This window comes from Pelecanus crispus, chromosome 3, assembly GCF_030463565.1.
Source record: "Pelecanus crispus isolate bPelCri1 chromosome 3, bPelCri1.pri, whole genome shotgun sequence".
Lineage (NCBI taxonomy): Eukaryota > Metazoa > Chordata > Aves > Pelecaniformes > Pelecanidae > Pelecanus > Pelecanus crispus.
Window position 1 is genome coordinate 13,689,741 of NC_134645.1, and position 14,699 is coordinate 13,704,439.

The 14,699-nt window shown below is 40.2% G+C and overlaps 1 protein-coding gene across 2 annotated transcripts in view; it reads right to left on the reverse strand.

Annotated features, from left to right (window-relative positions):
• ATL2 (atlastin GTPase 2) overlaps positions 1 to 14,699 on the reverse strand; it is a 42,444-nt gene that overhangs the window by 5,885 nt on the left and 21,860 nt on the right. For both annotated transcript variants that reach the window (XM_075707061.1, XM_075707060.1), the window contains exons 3-10: positions 10,334 to 10,468; positions 8,796 to 8,900; positions 7,590 to 7,640; positions 5,482 to 5,538; positions 4,362 to 4,454; positions 3,940 to 4,078; positions 2,996 to 3,123; positions 723 to 779 (exon numbers count right to left, since the gene is read on the reverse strand). In XM_075707061.1, the coding sequence (XP_075563176.1) occupies positions 723 to 779; positions 2,996 to 3,123; positions 3,940 to 4,078; positions 4,362 to 4,454; positions 5,482 to 5,538; positions 7,590 to 7,640; positions 8,796 to 8,900; positions 10,334 to 10,468 (765 nt within the window). The remainder of the gene's footprint in view (positions 1 to 722; positions 780 to 2,995; positions 3,124 to 3,939; positions 4,079 to 4,361; positions 4,455 to 5,481; positions 5,539 to 7,589; positions 7,641 to 8,795; positions 8,901 to 10,333; positions 10,469 to 14,699) is intronic.

Below are 14,699 nucleotides of genomic sequence, written 5' to 3' on the forward strand. Positions count from 1 at the left end.
ATTAAAACAGATTACTGACTAGAATGTTCTCTTCAGCTTTCTAGTACAGCTGCAGACAAACTCCCATGTGCTTATACAAGGCTTTGCATCATGAGCAATCTCTTCTGAATGCTCTACTGTTAATAAGCAAATAAGGATCACTAAACTATTAAGTGTTAACCCTGATACATCACTACCTGTGAGGAAAGAAGCAAACTGGTATTATTTCTGCAATATATATGTGCAGTTCTCATGTCAGAATTTATAAGAATTTAAGATTATTTTCAACCTGTGTCATATCAGGGACAGTTATTCTACCTAATGCTGCAAGATGTCATCTTCTGTCTCTCCCAGCCATATTTATGGCATGCTAAGTAGAGGAAACGATAGCAGCCTTTGTTTCATTGTGATGAGTTTTCTGAACTCCCCCAAAAGTCTAAAGATTTGGTTCCTTGAAGGATGAGAAATCACCCAGAACAGTCATGTCTTAATGAAGTGACACAGGAAGCTTAAAAAAACCCCCAAGTCCTACAAAAGTCCTGTTCCATTTGGTAGACGGAACTGATGGAAGACACAAACATGTACACAGGCTATGCAGTTCAGATGGCTTTCAAAGTACACAGCTCCTTCAAGAACTACAGCTCTGCGTGCAGGAGTTTCAGACCCACAGCAGTCATGATCTTCAATTGCAGAGAACTTAATACACATCATCTATCAGATTTTTTGAAAGAAAAATAAAATACCTGCAGCATAGATTTTGGATGAGGTAGCTCCTCTCCTTGGTAAATTTTAATATAAGCCTAAATGGGAGAAAGGAAAAAGTTTATTTTTCCTAAACATTTATGATTGAGGAGAAGGAGAGAAGAGAAATGATACAGAGATAGAGCTCATAGATTATTTCTTTGTAATAATGCTAAACATTAAATTAAGCAAGTTTCTTCATACAAGTCTGGCATTCTCAGTTATCCCTAGTGCTTTAATCCCTTTACTTTCCTGTGCTTTTGAGGCTGGGGCCTAGTAGGGTAGCAGAGCACCTTGAGGAGACATGGCCACTATCTCAAGAAGTGACAGGCTTGACAGCAGGTTTCTGCTCCCTCAAATACACGAGAAGGTCTTTGCTAGGCAGGGAATCTTCACCCAAAACAAAAGAGTGAAGATGACTATCTCACAAAGCCTTTCTGGCAAGAGGTGAAGAGGTGTGTCCAAACACACCCCAGTGCTGGGAGAACCAGTACTTATATTTCCCCATATGCCTTACTCCCTTGAAGTGTGGGAGGAAAAAAACCAGATCAAAGCACTAATGCAGACAGAGCTGAGCTGCCAAAATACTTCTGGAAGCCAAGCAGGCAGCCTCTCCCTCTGTGCCCCACCCCACCAATCCTCAGGTGTCCTTTATTTCACTAGGGTTTCAGAAGGCTGGAAGAGAACATGTCCTTCATGTCATCTTCTCCAGCCCACAAGATCGCTCATGGCACAGCTCTTTGGGACAGATTAGTTAGTGGAGGGGGCATAGCAGGCAGCAGTAGCTATTCCAGCACTTTGGACAAGCTGTGCCAGTTAGACCAACAAGGCCGCTCTCAGCCCCTTGGAGGCTGGGCAGTAGTTCTTCTTCATGATACTACTGCTTTCCCCCCGGCTTGTCTACAAGCCTCTGCCCTGAGGATTTTTCTCTGTAAAGGAGGAGAGAACAAGGTTATCAGGGTCCCTCTATACCCAATGCTCTAGGTTGTAGGACAACCTACGAAAGTTTATAGAGTTATACAGGACTCCATTCCCTTGACACTCTCCTTGCTTCTGTAGCTATTTCCTCCAAGTAAAAGCCCTCCAGTTTCCAACTCAGACTTCACAATCTCAGCTTTAGATGCACAGTCCCAAGGGAGCAGTCCTCGTTACTTGCATAACCACAGTGTTTCTGCAGCACCCTGCATGATTGCTCCCAGACTAGATATGGGATGTGAATCGGACAGCTTTTCACTAGAGGAGGTTTCACACTCAGTTTTTAGGGTGCAGTCCTTTCTAAACTGCTGTTGCATGTGCACTCCCTACACTGTATAGGTCTTACTAGAGAAGAAAGTGGAACAAAAAGCAGCATGCAACTGTGTAAATATGGAGACTGAACATCTGAGCTCCAGAGTGTTGATTTTATGCTTGTCAGAATAGCCATGACTTCTGCATCCCATATCATGTCTTTCCTTTTTATAAAGTTACTTCATTCTATAAATGTTAAAGAGTTCTGGTCTCAGATTCCTCCCTTGTGTACCTTCTTTCTTAACATCAGCCCAACTCTGTTCTACCTTTAACATGCATGCTCAAAAGTGGTAATGCAAAATTAATGTCTTCAGGAATGAGTGCCACTTTCTCCTACCAAGCCAATTGTTTAAGTCATTCCAATTCAAAAAAAGGTTACACACACCAGACCAATTCCTGGTGATGTAGGGATTATGTTATCACATTTCTGCTGGTGTCACCATGATACCAAAACAGCTCAAGAGTCTAACAGCTGCAAGTACGAAACACAAACATTTCAGGGCATACAGTGGTGCTGCACATGCAAGTGTTTAGAAAGCATCTTCCTTGCACATTAAAAATCCAGAGGGTAGTATCTGAAATATTCACTGCATACCTAGCAGTTTAAGAGCTGGTTTTCTATCTGTACAATCTACATGAGACCCTCTTTTTTTTTTTTTTTTTTTTTTTAAAAAAAAAGCAACATATCCAGACAAACTAGGATTTCAAAGTAGGGAAAAAAATGTCTAATACAGCTTGAAGTATTTCAGCCTATTTACAAAGAAAAAAAACCAAAACACCATTTTGCCAATAGTAGCTTGCTAAGAGCTATACTGTTAGGAAGTTGTGTGCCAGTTCTAGAAAGTCAGAGTAATTAAATGAAAATAGAAGTGAGCTGGTCAGTGAGTATCAGCCTAGATATCTTACCTTCTCTGGGGACAACATGCCCTAAAATTAGAATACTTTCTTTTAAGCCATTAGCAGAAATAATTAGTATGAGTTTGCTTACCTTGAAGTATTCTACAAGATCTCTACAGGTCACCTTGGATCCACTAATCTCTTTTTCTACCAAGTTTTCAGGGGCAAGCAGTAGTGGTACCAAATTCCGTAGTTCATTCTTAAAATCCTCATCTATATCTAGTAAAATTCAATCAATTTCAGAAAAAAAGAAGTAGTTAGTTTTCAATCTTACATTTCCTAAAGGAACACTGATAACCTGTGACCCTTCAAAACCCATAGCATCACAACTCTCAGCTGTATTTTTAAGATATTTAAAGGCTTGAATACATAGTATAGCTTTAGTAAGTTCTATCTACTCTTTAATCTTAGCTTCAAACTGAAAGAACAAGGTTTCCATAGTCCTTGTAATACTTAAAGTGCATTTCCCCAATTACACCAACAATTATGGTGTAAGAACCATAATCCCACAGGTCTGTGGCCTCAGCACAGAAGTGGCTGGCGTCCTGCTATCACAAGCACACTTTTTTAGCCTTTCCCATTCTGATACATTCCTTCTGTTGGGGGACAAGCAGCAACTGGAAGAATCCTGACTGCCTCTCATTCTGCAGCAGCAGAAGCCTACAGCTTTTATTTTAAAGTCATTCTAGTTTTGTCCTTTGATTTAGCAAGTTCTTAGAGAAAAGACATTCAAATTTAATAAAGTCAAGTCTTTATTTTGTGAATTCTCCCCTCTGGAATCCTTATTTAATGACCTTCAAGTATGTCTCCAGTTATCAGATGACAATCAACAGCTAGACACAAAGATATCCATTCCCTCTGCCTGCTTAACTCCTCTACAGTGCACATTTCTAGATTCAGTAGTTTCACCTTTTAGCCCTATATTTTTCTAATCAAGCATTTCAATAGCCAACCATTTCAGTGTTTAACTTCCATTATAAAAGAAAATAAACTCAGTGATCTACATCAAGAAACACACAATGGAAAGCTTCCTACCATTCAACCTCCCATCAAAATTTGGATTTGTTGCAACTTTAAGACCAGGGTGGGGCAACAGGAAACAGCCAAGATTACTGAAACAGGAGTGAATATGCTTCCTTACATTCTGTAGCTCTTCATGTTGGTTTTGCTTTACCTGAAGAAAAAACAAAAGACAGTAAGAACTGCTAATAATCTTAATTGCAGTACTGCAAAACTAAGTATCAGCTTAAAAGCAGTAAGAGCACAAAAGTCTGTTTAAGCTTTCATTTTTGAACCTAAAAATGTCAAGTTCTAAACCCCAGAACTCCACACATGAGCGGGAACATCACAAATGAGTTTTATTAGCACAAAGAGTTAGCTCATTGTGCATCATTACCTTGACAGTAAGTTGTCACTTAAGTTAGAAGACCACACTAGGACTACTGGAGATCATTTACCTGCAATCTTTTCTCTAGGAACTTTTTTCCTCCTTCCAAACCATATGCATGTTCATAAGGATAACTCCAATCTCTAATTAAGAACATTAGGGTCTGTAACAGGAAGAACAACAGCAGTGAATGGCTTGCATCATTCCTACGGTCAAAAACTCTATCACACATGATTATTTTAAGTAAAAAAAATTCTAAGCTTGGCTGCTCTAAATGAAGTAGCCTGAAGTTTTGTGGTGCCAAGTGTTTGCTTGTTTAGAAAAAAAAAAACCTACAACCAAATTGACACAGCAAACACAAAAATGGAACTCACTCCTTATCTGAAAGGAAGTACCCAAGTGTCTCAAAAAGATAGCTTCCCTGTTCTATGGGTTTACCTTTTGCTATCCTACAGGTATTACACTGTCCTCTCTCCCATCAGCTGAAGACAGAAAACAAACTTTGACATTACTTTTACATCAGATGAGGTGCTTTACGAAGAATGCATCTTGCCTAGGCCTATCATAAGAACACTGGGGACTCACACTTGCAGGCTGAATATTCTAGGGACGCAAGAGTCTTAAAACGCACCACTAACAGCAGTTGACTAGTACCCTTATAGGTTAAGGAGGATACTTCAGGATGAAAGAGATCTCGGTCTTTGTTTCCACTAAACAGAAGAAGCCTCAAACCCTTCTCTGGCCTAGCAAACAGTCAGGAGATGCTAGCACTTTTAACGCTGAAGCCAGTAACGCTTCAAGTAAATTAAATGTAATATGGCCTTCCTCAATGCTCTTTCTTAGAGACCAAATGACCTTTACTCAGAACCATGTACCACCAGCAAAGACCAACCATATCTCAAAGAGTAATGAGTAAAAAGGCAGCATGAAACTTCTCCTTAGCGTCTGCACACCACTTGACACTTTAATTCCTTTTATGCCTTATAACTCAGGCATAAAGCTATACTTGCCCAAAATGTGATCCTCTTCAGCATTTTTCCATTGTGTTTTTGCCAAGAAACGTGGTGGCAGGAAAGGAAAATCAGTCTTGTAAAGAACAGGCTAGCTTCAGCCCATTTAAGCCTTTAAACGGGCTCAACTCATTTTCTACACATTCAATTGTTTAAGATCCATTTAACATATATAGTTACCTGAAACGGCTTTTGGTAAATTTCTTCCATAGCTAGTCTTCCATATTCTGTAAACAACTGATAGAAAGAAGAGTGTAAGGGTGTCACATATAAAACACATCTTTCTACTGTAAAATATTCTATTAAGTCACTAGAAAATAAAGCATTCAATCTTAAATCCTATTATGGGTTGAGAATGGTCAATACACCTCAAGAACAAGTACACCAATCCTCAGTAAAATTCAGGAAGGAGACATGATTTCCACTGGTTTCACAGTGCCATTCTGTAACTGTCAATGCACCGCAGCTCAAAGTGGGTGGCCTGTGGGCTGTCCTCAGAGGAAAGCTGGCTACATCTCTCAACAAGCCAGTTTCCAACACTTGTTTCCTAGGCTAAGGAGGTAAGCCTATTTATCATTTGCCCCTTACTTCCCACGAAAGAGTTATTCCTGGAAATCTCAAAGAATTTGGCTAGAGCCAATGTATCAGACATTTAAATACAAGCCAAGTTCAGCAGCTTCCCAGATCTCTATTTCAGCCCATGACCTTCACTGATAATTGTTCTTTCCTTCCAGTATAAATGCAAGCATCAGCTGTGTTCCTCGCACTGCTTTCACCATCTCTAATACCAGTAGCAACATTCTTCACTGGACTGAGTATAGGCCAGACAACCCACAAGAACACAAATTATAGACTGTGCTAGCTGTTTCAGCAGAGGTCAGTAATGTCAGGTGTTGATCCATGCTAGACCCCTTACATATCTTGGACGTCGAGATGAAAGAAGCACACCAGTATCCTCTAGTACCAGACAACTGTTCTTCTGAATTAAAACTAACTCCTGGAACATCTCAGATAAATTTCACAGCTAAAAGGACAGTTCCCCCTGTGTTGATCACAAGAGCATCTAAAAACTTAGAAGACTAATTTAATACAAATTAACTTCCAAGCCCTTGTCATCCTGAGCAAAAGCAGCTCTGAGGTGGCCAAGCACTCACATGAGACTGGCTCCTTTGACCCTAACCTACCCCATTCACTTCCTTGCTACATGGAAAAGGCAGCCAGAGATTAACGGTATTTCAAAATAACGGAAATTCCTGTTATAACAGAAATTCAGAATTTCCTTGCCCCAACTTTAAATGCATGCGTGTCACCTATCAACTGCTTATATTTATCACCCTTCTCCTCCCTTGCTTCCCTCAAATCTCACCCTCCAGTGTAACAGAAAGGGATTGCTCTATTCAGGTTGCACTGAGGCTGTCAAAGGACCAAAGTAATGAGGAAAATGAGGAAAGCTTGGCTTTCAAATAGTTGGCCAAGGCCTTTTTTGTTTGTAGTGCTTGTTTGGGTGGTTTGGGTTTTTTTTGGGGGGGGTGGGGGGTGGGGGGGGTGGGTGTTGGCCCAGTGATACAACTCTGTTAACCGAGAACAGCATCACAAGACTATGTTTAGTTAGTGCTCTTCACTTCCAGTATTGGCAGCCAGTCTTTTGTAGCACTGACCAAGACAGAAGTCCTTTCAATCAGAAGACACATAAAACAGTTTTAAGCAGTGACAAGGTCATGGCCTGAGCACAGGCAGGCATTTGTTAACACACAAGCTAGCCTTTAAAGCTACAGGTTTTTAAGTTAAGGAAATAAGGTTCTTGCAGCATTCTCATGAAGCCAGAATTCAGTGGCCTTTGACCACAACGTTCCATTAGAGGATGACAACTCCATAGTAAAGAGAACAACTCTTTCCTGCTTTTGTTTCTAAGCAGAAAGAAGACTCTGTAGAAGTTTCTCAGTTGAAAAACTAGAGAATGCTTCTGGATAGAAGATAATCTTTTTTCTTTTTGGGAATTTCAGAACTTACCGTATAGAGAACAAACTTTAGAAAGATAAGATTTAGCCAGATTAGAAGCCTGTACTATTTTACCTCTGCATTGGCAAAGCAGAAGCATCACAGCATCATGGAGCTGACGCAAATAGTGTTGTTAGAGGCAGTACTAGTTTTGGCATCAGGTCAGCTTCAGTGTTTTATGTGAAGTAGCAGGCAGCTCCGAAATCACAGTTACATTAGTAGTAACTTCAACAACAACATCAAGACTACCAGTTCAGAAGCAGCTTAATGTAAATTCAGTGTATTCTTACCTGCAAGTGTTGAAGGTCATCTTCCTGAATATTCTGGGACAAGTTGTATACCTGCAAGAGACAGTAAAATAATTACATTGTAATATGAAACCATTATCTTACATTCATGTAGTCTCTTTTAGGTATCTTGAGTATTTTTACCCCCTCCAGAAAAGTCTAACTACCCAAAAGTCAGCAACTAGAAAGGTGTCATAGAATGCATCTCAAACAAAAGTCATTTCCTTACACAAAGTGCTAGGGACAAAACTACTGCTGACTACCCCTAGTCCTTCTTAGAACAGCTTCCTTCCAAGGAAGCAAGCCATAAAGGAATCAGAGAAGACTGCTGAATGCTTCAAATCACCTCATAGGTGTGAGACAGGAGGATTGAGAAGGGTACATCTGTTTACCATCCTCGAGTCCAAGTGCTCTAGGATTCAGTGATCCAGCAGCTGCATCTCTGACACAGAAATGACTAGGTAGGTAGTTCACCAGGGTTTTTGCTTTCAAATCTTGCCAGAGAAATCTGATTTTATCCAGGGAGCTCATGACTGTTCCAATAGCACGAATACTGAACAGCAGTAAACTCAAAGATGCATCAATAACCCACAACTTATCCTAACCACGGGGCGGGGTGGGAGGAGGGGAAACCACCACAAACAAAAAAGCCAAAACAAACCCACCCACCAAAACCAACCCCACAGGGCAGAAGTAGTGTTCTACATACTCCTGTTACTTTCATGTTGCAGCATGTCTGAAGAAGGTCACTTGCCATCCCTCAAAAACCTGTTCACTTTCAGCACATTTAAGGCAGAAGCTTAAAAGTAGTTTTGGGCATAGCACAAGAGAATTGTCAGAAGTTTAACAGTAGCAGCAATTGTAAGTTTAGCTGATCACAGTGTAATTTCACCCCAAACTGTATCTAAAGTCTTAAAAAAGATTCTGTAACACATCTGTACAGAAATGGTTGTTACTTTGACATCTTTTTGTGATTCCCAAGTTCAGTCAGCAATTTAACTGAGCTTGGCCTTGGATAACCTTGATTCCACATAGAAACTTACATAGTATACAACACTGAAAATAAGACATTAAGTATGAAAGCTTAAATAACAGTTGGAGGAAGATATGCAGGTGAATTTTCAAAGCGTGGCTAGAGACACATTCTCTGCATGTTCAGGATAGAGGGGTCCTATAGCTGCCATTATTTGCCAGCACAGGTATTCTCACCTGGACAGAACTGGTCATGGTGCTCAGAGCAAAAACCGTTGCACAGTCTTTGATAGTGGATTGGCTATCAAAGGCACCTTGGGTATCCATGAGTAGTACAGCAACCTAGAGAGTTTTAAAGAGCAGGAACAGTTACCCAAATTGTTAACACTTTCAAGCTCCTGCCAACTGGGATAAACTCTGTTTCAAGTAGAGCAAGTCTTTGCCCCTATACCTACTTATTAAACCCTGTGCACATGCCTATACACACCGACAGCTGAGTAAGAAACAACTAGAGGGTCACATCATCACCCTTAAGTCCTTGGCCTTGCTACACTAGTTAGCCTCCCTCACTGGGGTACAGTGTAGAGTAACATACAGCTCTTAATTCTCTGGAAAAACTTCAGTCTCAGCTGACAATCCAGCATAGTTCATTAGAGCTAAGAGTGAGATGGTTACTTTTAAAAATATATCTATCTTAAAATAATCATTTTCAGAAGAAAACAAGGTAGTTTATACTGACTGTCTGCTGGAATGTCAAGGAATGAAGTGATCTCAATGATAAAAGTTAGTCTGTCCAATTCCCATCTTTGGGATGACTACAGTTCCCTTCTCTTTCAGTTAGAGATGACTGATATGAACAAGTGAGTGATTTGTCCCCAGAGCACAAACAGATGCTTGCAACTTAACTGTTTATTAACCAGAGAATTGTTTGGTTAACTATGAAATTTGATAAAGCTTCCTGCATGCCCCTGAGTCACTACCTGTTTTAAGATCAGTGTCCCATATTAACTTGCCATCAGATGTTTCCTTTGTAAATGCAAAGGGTATGAAAGTTAAATAACCAAGAGCTTATGGCTCAGGAGAACATGACTAGCTCAAGATACACCACCAGTATTGCCGAGTAAATATTTATTAACAACATTAATACTTTGTTTCAGCATGAAGATAAACACCTACAACCAAACTTTGTAGTTAAACTGACTTAGAGTTAAAAAAAGATGCACCAGCTTTGATTAGAATAGAGTTAGGACCTTTCATCCCACTGTTAGACTTAGTCCTTTTTTATGGACTACCTGTTAAACTATATGGAAGGACCAGCTTCCAGACACTGAAGCTCTTTCCAGTACTTATAGCCATATATTACATTTCATTAGAACACAGCTGCAAGCTAGAACACATTCTCACCTAATAAAGAAAAAAGAAAAAAAAACCAGTGTTTGTTACAGAGCTGTTCTTACCTCAGCATTTGTCTATATATGGTATTTATAGCCATTACAGTTTCACAACATCCACAGGATAACCTGGACCATCAGCCTGGACAGAGTAGACTTTGCCAAAACAAAGTACTCTCAGAATGGGACTATGGTTGGAGAATGAATCTTACAACCCAGCAGGAAAATTCATACTTGCACCGATATAAGGTTTCCAAATGCGTTATGCAGCTACTGAATACAAAGGAAAGCAACTGTTTGAACTGCGTCCATGAAACCCATGGCATTAAAGGTATACATAGAGGCAAAAATCCTTACATACACCTATTTAAGTCAAGCACTTACCTTCGTTCCATTGGGTTTATCAATTACAAACACTTCACTCCAAATCTGAATGCCAGTGGTTTCCCGTTCACATCCACCTCTCCATGTAAACCCAGTCAATGGCTCCATGTTTCCACCTATCCAGCAAGGAGAAGTCTACAAAACAAGGAGAAACTTATTTAAAACCAAGGAGGAGATTTTTAACATGCTATGTTTTAGCAGACTTCCACATTGTTCTCTCATTTTCCTCAGAGCCAACTGACAACACTACACAAAATTTTAAAACACAATGCTACTCTGCTGTGCTTCAAGAATCATCCACAGAGAAATGCTGTTTGAGTCTATTGTATTTCAGTGGTTGCATAACTCTTCAGCCACTGAAGAGTATATGTGCACAGCTTTCAAGTCTCAAGCACTCAGAGCTAATGAGAACAGCTCAGTTTTGTTCACAGATTCCACTTCGCACCCATGCTCTTCTCTCACAGTTGATCAAGTCAACTCAAACACAGTTGTAAATAGCATGTATTTTAACTACAGGAACAGCTAAATCTCTGCAAGGAATAAAAAAAACCTGATTTTGACTTAATCCTGTCCCTTCCCCCTCACAAACAGGTCAACTGCTGAAACTAGCTAAGCATCTAAGCCCCTGCACTAACAGAGGGCAGCACAAGACTCCCAACACCAGCTTGCAGAAGCCAAAGAGAATAGGCAAGGACCAGAATATCTACAATCTATACCTGTTACAGTTACAAAATACTTTTTCCTAAGTGATTAGGACTCAAGATAAAAGGTCACATTGAAAGTTTGATACATGTCAACCAACCCATCCATATTAAAATTTTATTGGCACGGTACCCACTTTGGGAAAGGCTATCAGAGAGTCAAGTACAGTTTGCAGCTAACATTTCTGGCTGATGGTACTGTAACAAGATCTTCAGTCCTCAAGGACAGGCAATACACAGAGCAGCAGCTCACGCAGAAGAATCCAGCCATTATATGAGCACATTCAACCCAGAAATGTAGTTTATGTACTGGGCAAGTAAGGAGCATGAACATGCACCTGAGGAAGTTTCACTGAGATAGGTTTATATACACTGAAATCCTACAAGAGAGAAGTGGTAGGCAGACATCAGTTAACTGATGAGGGTGCTTAGACAAAAACCTTTATTTCACAGGCTAGAACATAGCATGCTGGCAGAACAGAAGGAGATGTTTAGTGAATTTGCCTCTGACTGCCCAGAGACTACCACTCAGGAAAGCGTACTCTGAGCAGGTCAAAGGGGAAACTTCTCAATTCACAAGGCTATGGTTTCTACCTTGCTGACTCTGCACTGGCAGTTTTCAGAAAAGACCACAAGATACATCTCTTCACATCTCAGAAAACAGCATGAGCACCCAGGGGCTGTACAGACTAGAAATACTTACTACAAATAAGTGAAACTGCTTATTTCTAAAGGGCGATGGGAGAAAAAACCTGCACACATACCTCATGCCTAGCAGCATGCAGAGGAGGGAAACAATACTAAGAGGGAAAGGCAATCAAGCAGTTCTGCACCAGCATTCTCCCAAATGCTCAGTGCACACCATTCAGCTCTACTATTTGGATCAGACATGGCAAAAGTAAATGAGATAAGCAGATAAAAGTTCAGAAAATGAACACAGGTATCCAAGTGAAGAGAACCACAGCTCTTTACAGATAGGTTGTTTGGGGTGGTTGGTTTTTTTCTTTTCTTCTTTTGGTTTTGTTTTCTGGGGTGGGTTGGGCGGGGCAGGGGGGGAGGGGTTGGAGGTTTGGGGTTTTTTGTTTTGTTTTTTCTTGTCATGCATATATACCTCTACCAGAGAGACTAAGCAAAACCTGAACAGCTTTCCTCTGGAGTTTTTTTTTCATACCAGAAGATGCTTATCCAACCACTGACCACTCCAGAAATCAAAGCTCAGGGCCTGCTTTGGGCTTCAGTACACTCCAGGATACAGTTTTGCCATGCTGAATCATATTTCACAGGTACATGTCAACAGACTGTAGCTCTTCACTTTTGAAAAAGAAATCTGTTACATTATTGAACAATATGTTCCATTTGTCATTTATACAAGAATACTTTTTCCCCAGTTTGGTCCAGAAATTATCCTTATTTGTAGTAATTTAGACTAAAGCTACACAAATTTTTGGCAAGTCCCTCAACAAGCACTAGATGTTGATTTCATATGTGATTCATGTCACAGGAGACTCTGAAGTTTTAACGGGCCCAACTTCAGCTGAAGCTGCTTCATCTTGTGGACAATGCACTTAAGCCTGTATCTGACTGACCTCTGCATCAGTTTGAAGCACTCCTAGCTCATTACCTCCATCTTTCTTTAGTTAAAACTCAGTATTTTAACAGTCTCCATCCATCAAGTTCGCTTGAAAGATATTCAGGAGATAGGAGGAAAAAAAGAATTTGTTCCTACATTAAATCAAGCTAGAACTTGCACTCCAATTTTGTATCAGTCACTTAAAAGATAACCTCTACATACATTCCATACTAAGGAAAGGACCAATGCAGCTGTATTTGCATAGTCCCATTAGTACACAGTGCACCTTGCAGATTAATACAAGCTAAGAAGGTCATACCCCTGTAAAAAAAGCTTTTAAATCTAAATTTACTAGTGTTACTGCACCCAACTCTTAATAAGGCTTAAACTGCACAGGATCCTTGTAGCAGCTTGCTGAGTACACAACTGCTGCTGTTTTGTGGCAGATTATTCTGTTCCATTTCAAGTGAGCAATCATAACACTAAGTATCAGTGCTTGAAATGAGATGCCCACCCCCCTGAAGGTAGTGATCAGTCTCAGCCATGCCAAAATCCTACCTGTGACAAACTGGCACAAGTGAGATTTCTAGAATGGTAACTTTTCACATGACCTCCACCTCTTGATTTAAGACAAGAAAATGGGATTCTGAAGTATCTTGGCAAGTTTTTCATCACACATGTTAATATCCATAGGGGAGGATATCCCAAAATTGTTTGATTAGTGTACAAACTGAATGCAGATGCTTCAGTATTTTGTGCAGGATCCAGTATTTAGTTCACAGAAGATACAGACTTGTAATTAAGCCTGACTGAAGATAGAATGATCAGACTGAAGAGTACTATAAAACTATACAAAGGCCTCCCCTCCTGTACTGAAATTTGCATAAGCATAGAGGATACCCTTTGACCTGATACAATTCAACAGTGCTCAAAAGTGGAGACATTGCACTTATCTTCTCTCATCCCCAACTCCCATCAATCAGTTTGGAGCAGCTCTGACACTGGTCAAACTTTCCCTAAGCCAGTTTACATCACTGAGCTGGCAGGAAAACAATTCGGCAGAGCACAGTGTCTTCTGATGTATCATTGAGTTGGATCAGCTCAGCTAAGGACCTGCAAGCATTACAGCTTCAGAATGAAAATGGCAGGCCAGAAGCAGCACATGGAGAGCAAGACCTCTCTGCTTTTGGTAAGAGAGTTGTTACAGTAGATGGCCAAGTTTGCCTTCATCTTCAGTTTAAGTGAAACAAATGGTGTTTTGAAGGGCACCTATAGAAAACTGAAAAAAGTGATTGCACAATAAAGGGAACAGAGAGGCATGATATTACACAAGGCTGAAACAGTGTTTCAATCCATTTTGCTTTACGAACTTTTACTTCACAACCTGAAAGTTAGAGTATTTGCTTAAAGCCCACCCCTGCTATTTTTGGAAGGAACTAGCACTACCTCTACCCAGCCACCATCTAGCTCAGATAGCTATACTTCTTGGGAGTTCGGGTTTTTTGTTTCTTTGTGGCTTGTTTGGGGTGGTTTTGTGTTTATATTAAAAACAAAATTAAAAAAAAAAAAAACAACACAAGAGAGAGTTTATATACACACAGAAAAGGCCACCCACTGAACACCTGTATCAATGAAGTGTTTATTCCTCCCTAGGTTAAGAGTCTTAAGAAGCTGGGAGCACCATCTTGCTACTCTGCATTCCTCCTACCATATCCTCAGTGTTTTTCTTACAGAGCTCTTGGCGAATCAGTGAGAGGAATTCAATAGCAGGCACTACTGGGAGTGAGAGAAAGGAAGTCTTCCTCTGCCAACCACCAGCAGCTTCTTTGCAATATTCCCACATTTCCTGTAACTGCAGGGTTCATCTTGATTTCTCCTCAAGCCAGCTAGCACAAAGGTAAAATAGATGCAGTCATGGTTAGTTTCTGCTACCATGAATTCCAGCTCCAAAGAACAGTGACCAAAAAAGGAATCAGTTCTGTTTTTTTTTTAAAAGCTTCAAAAAGCAACAAAACACTGAATTGTCAATACTCATTACGCAGATTAAAAGAAATGCACCACAACCTGTGACAGGCAGATGTGTATGTTCACAGGA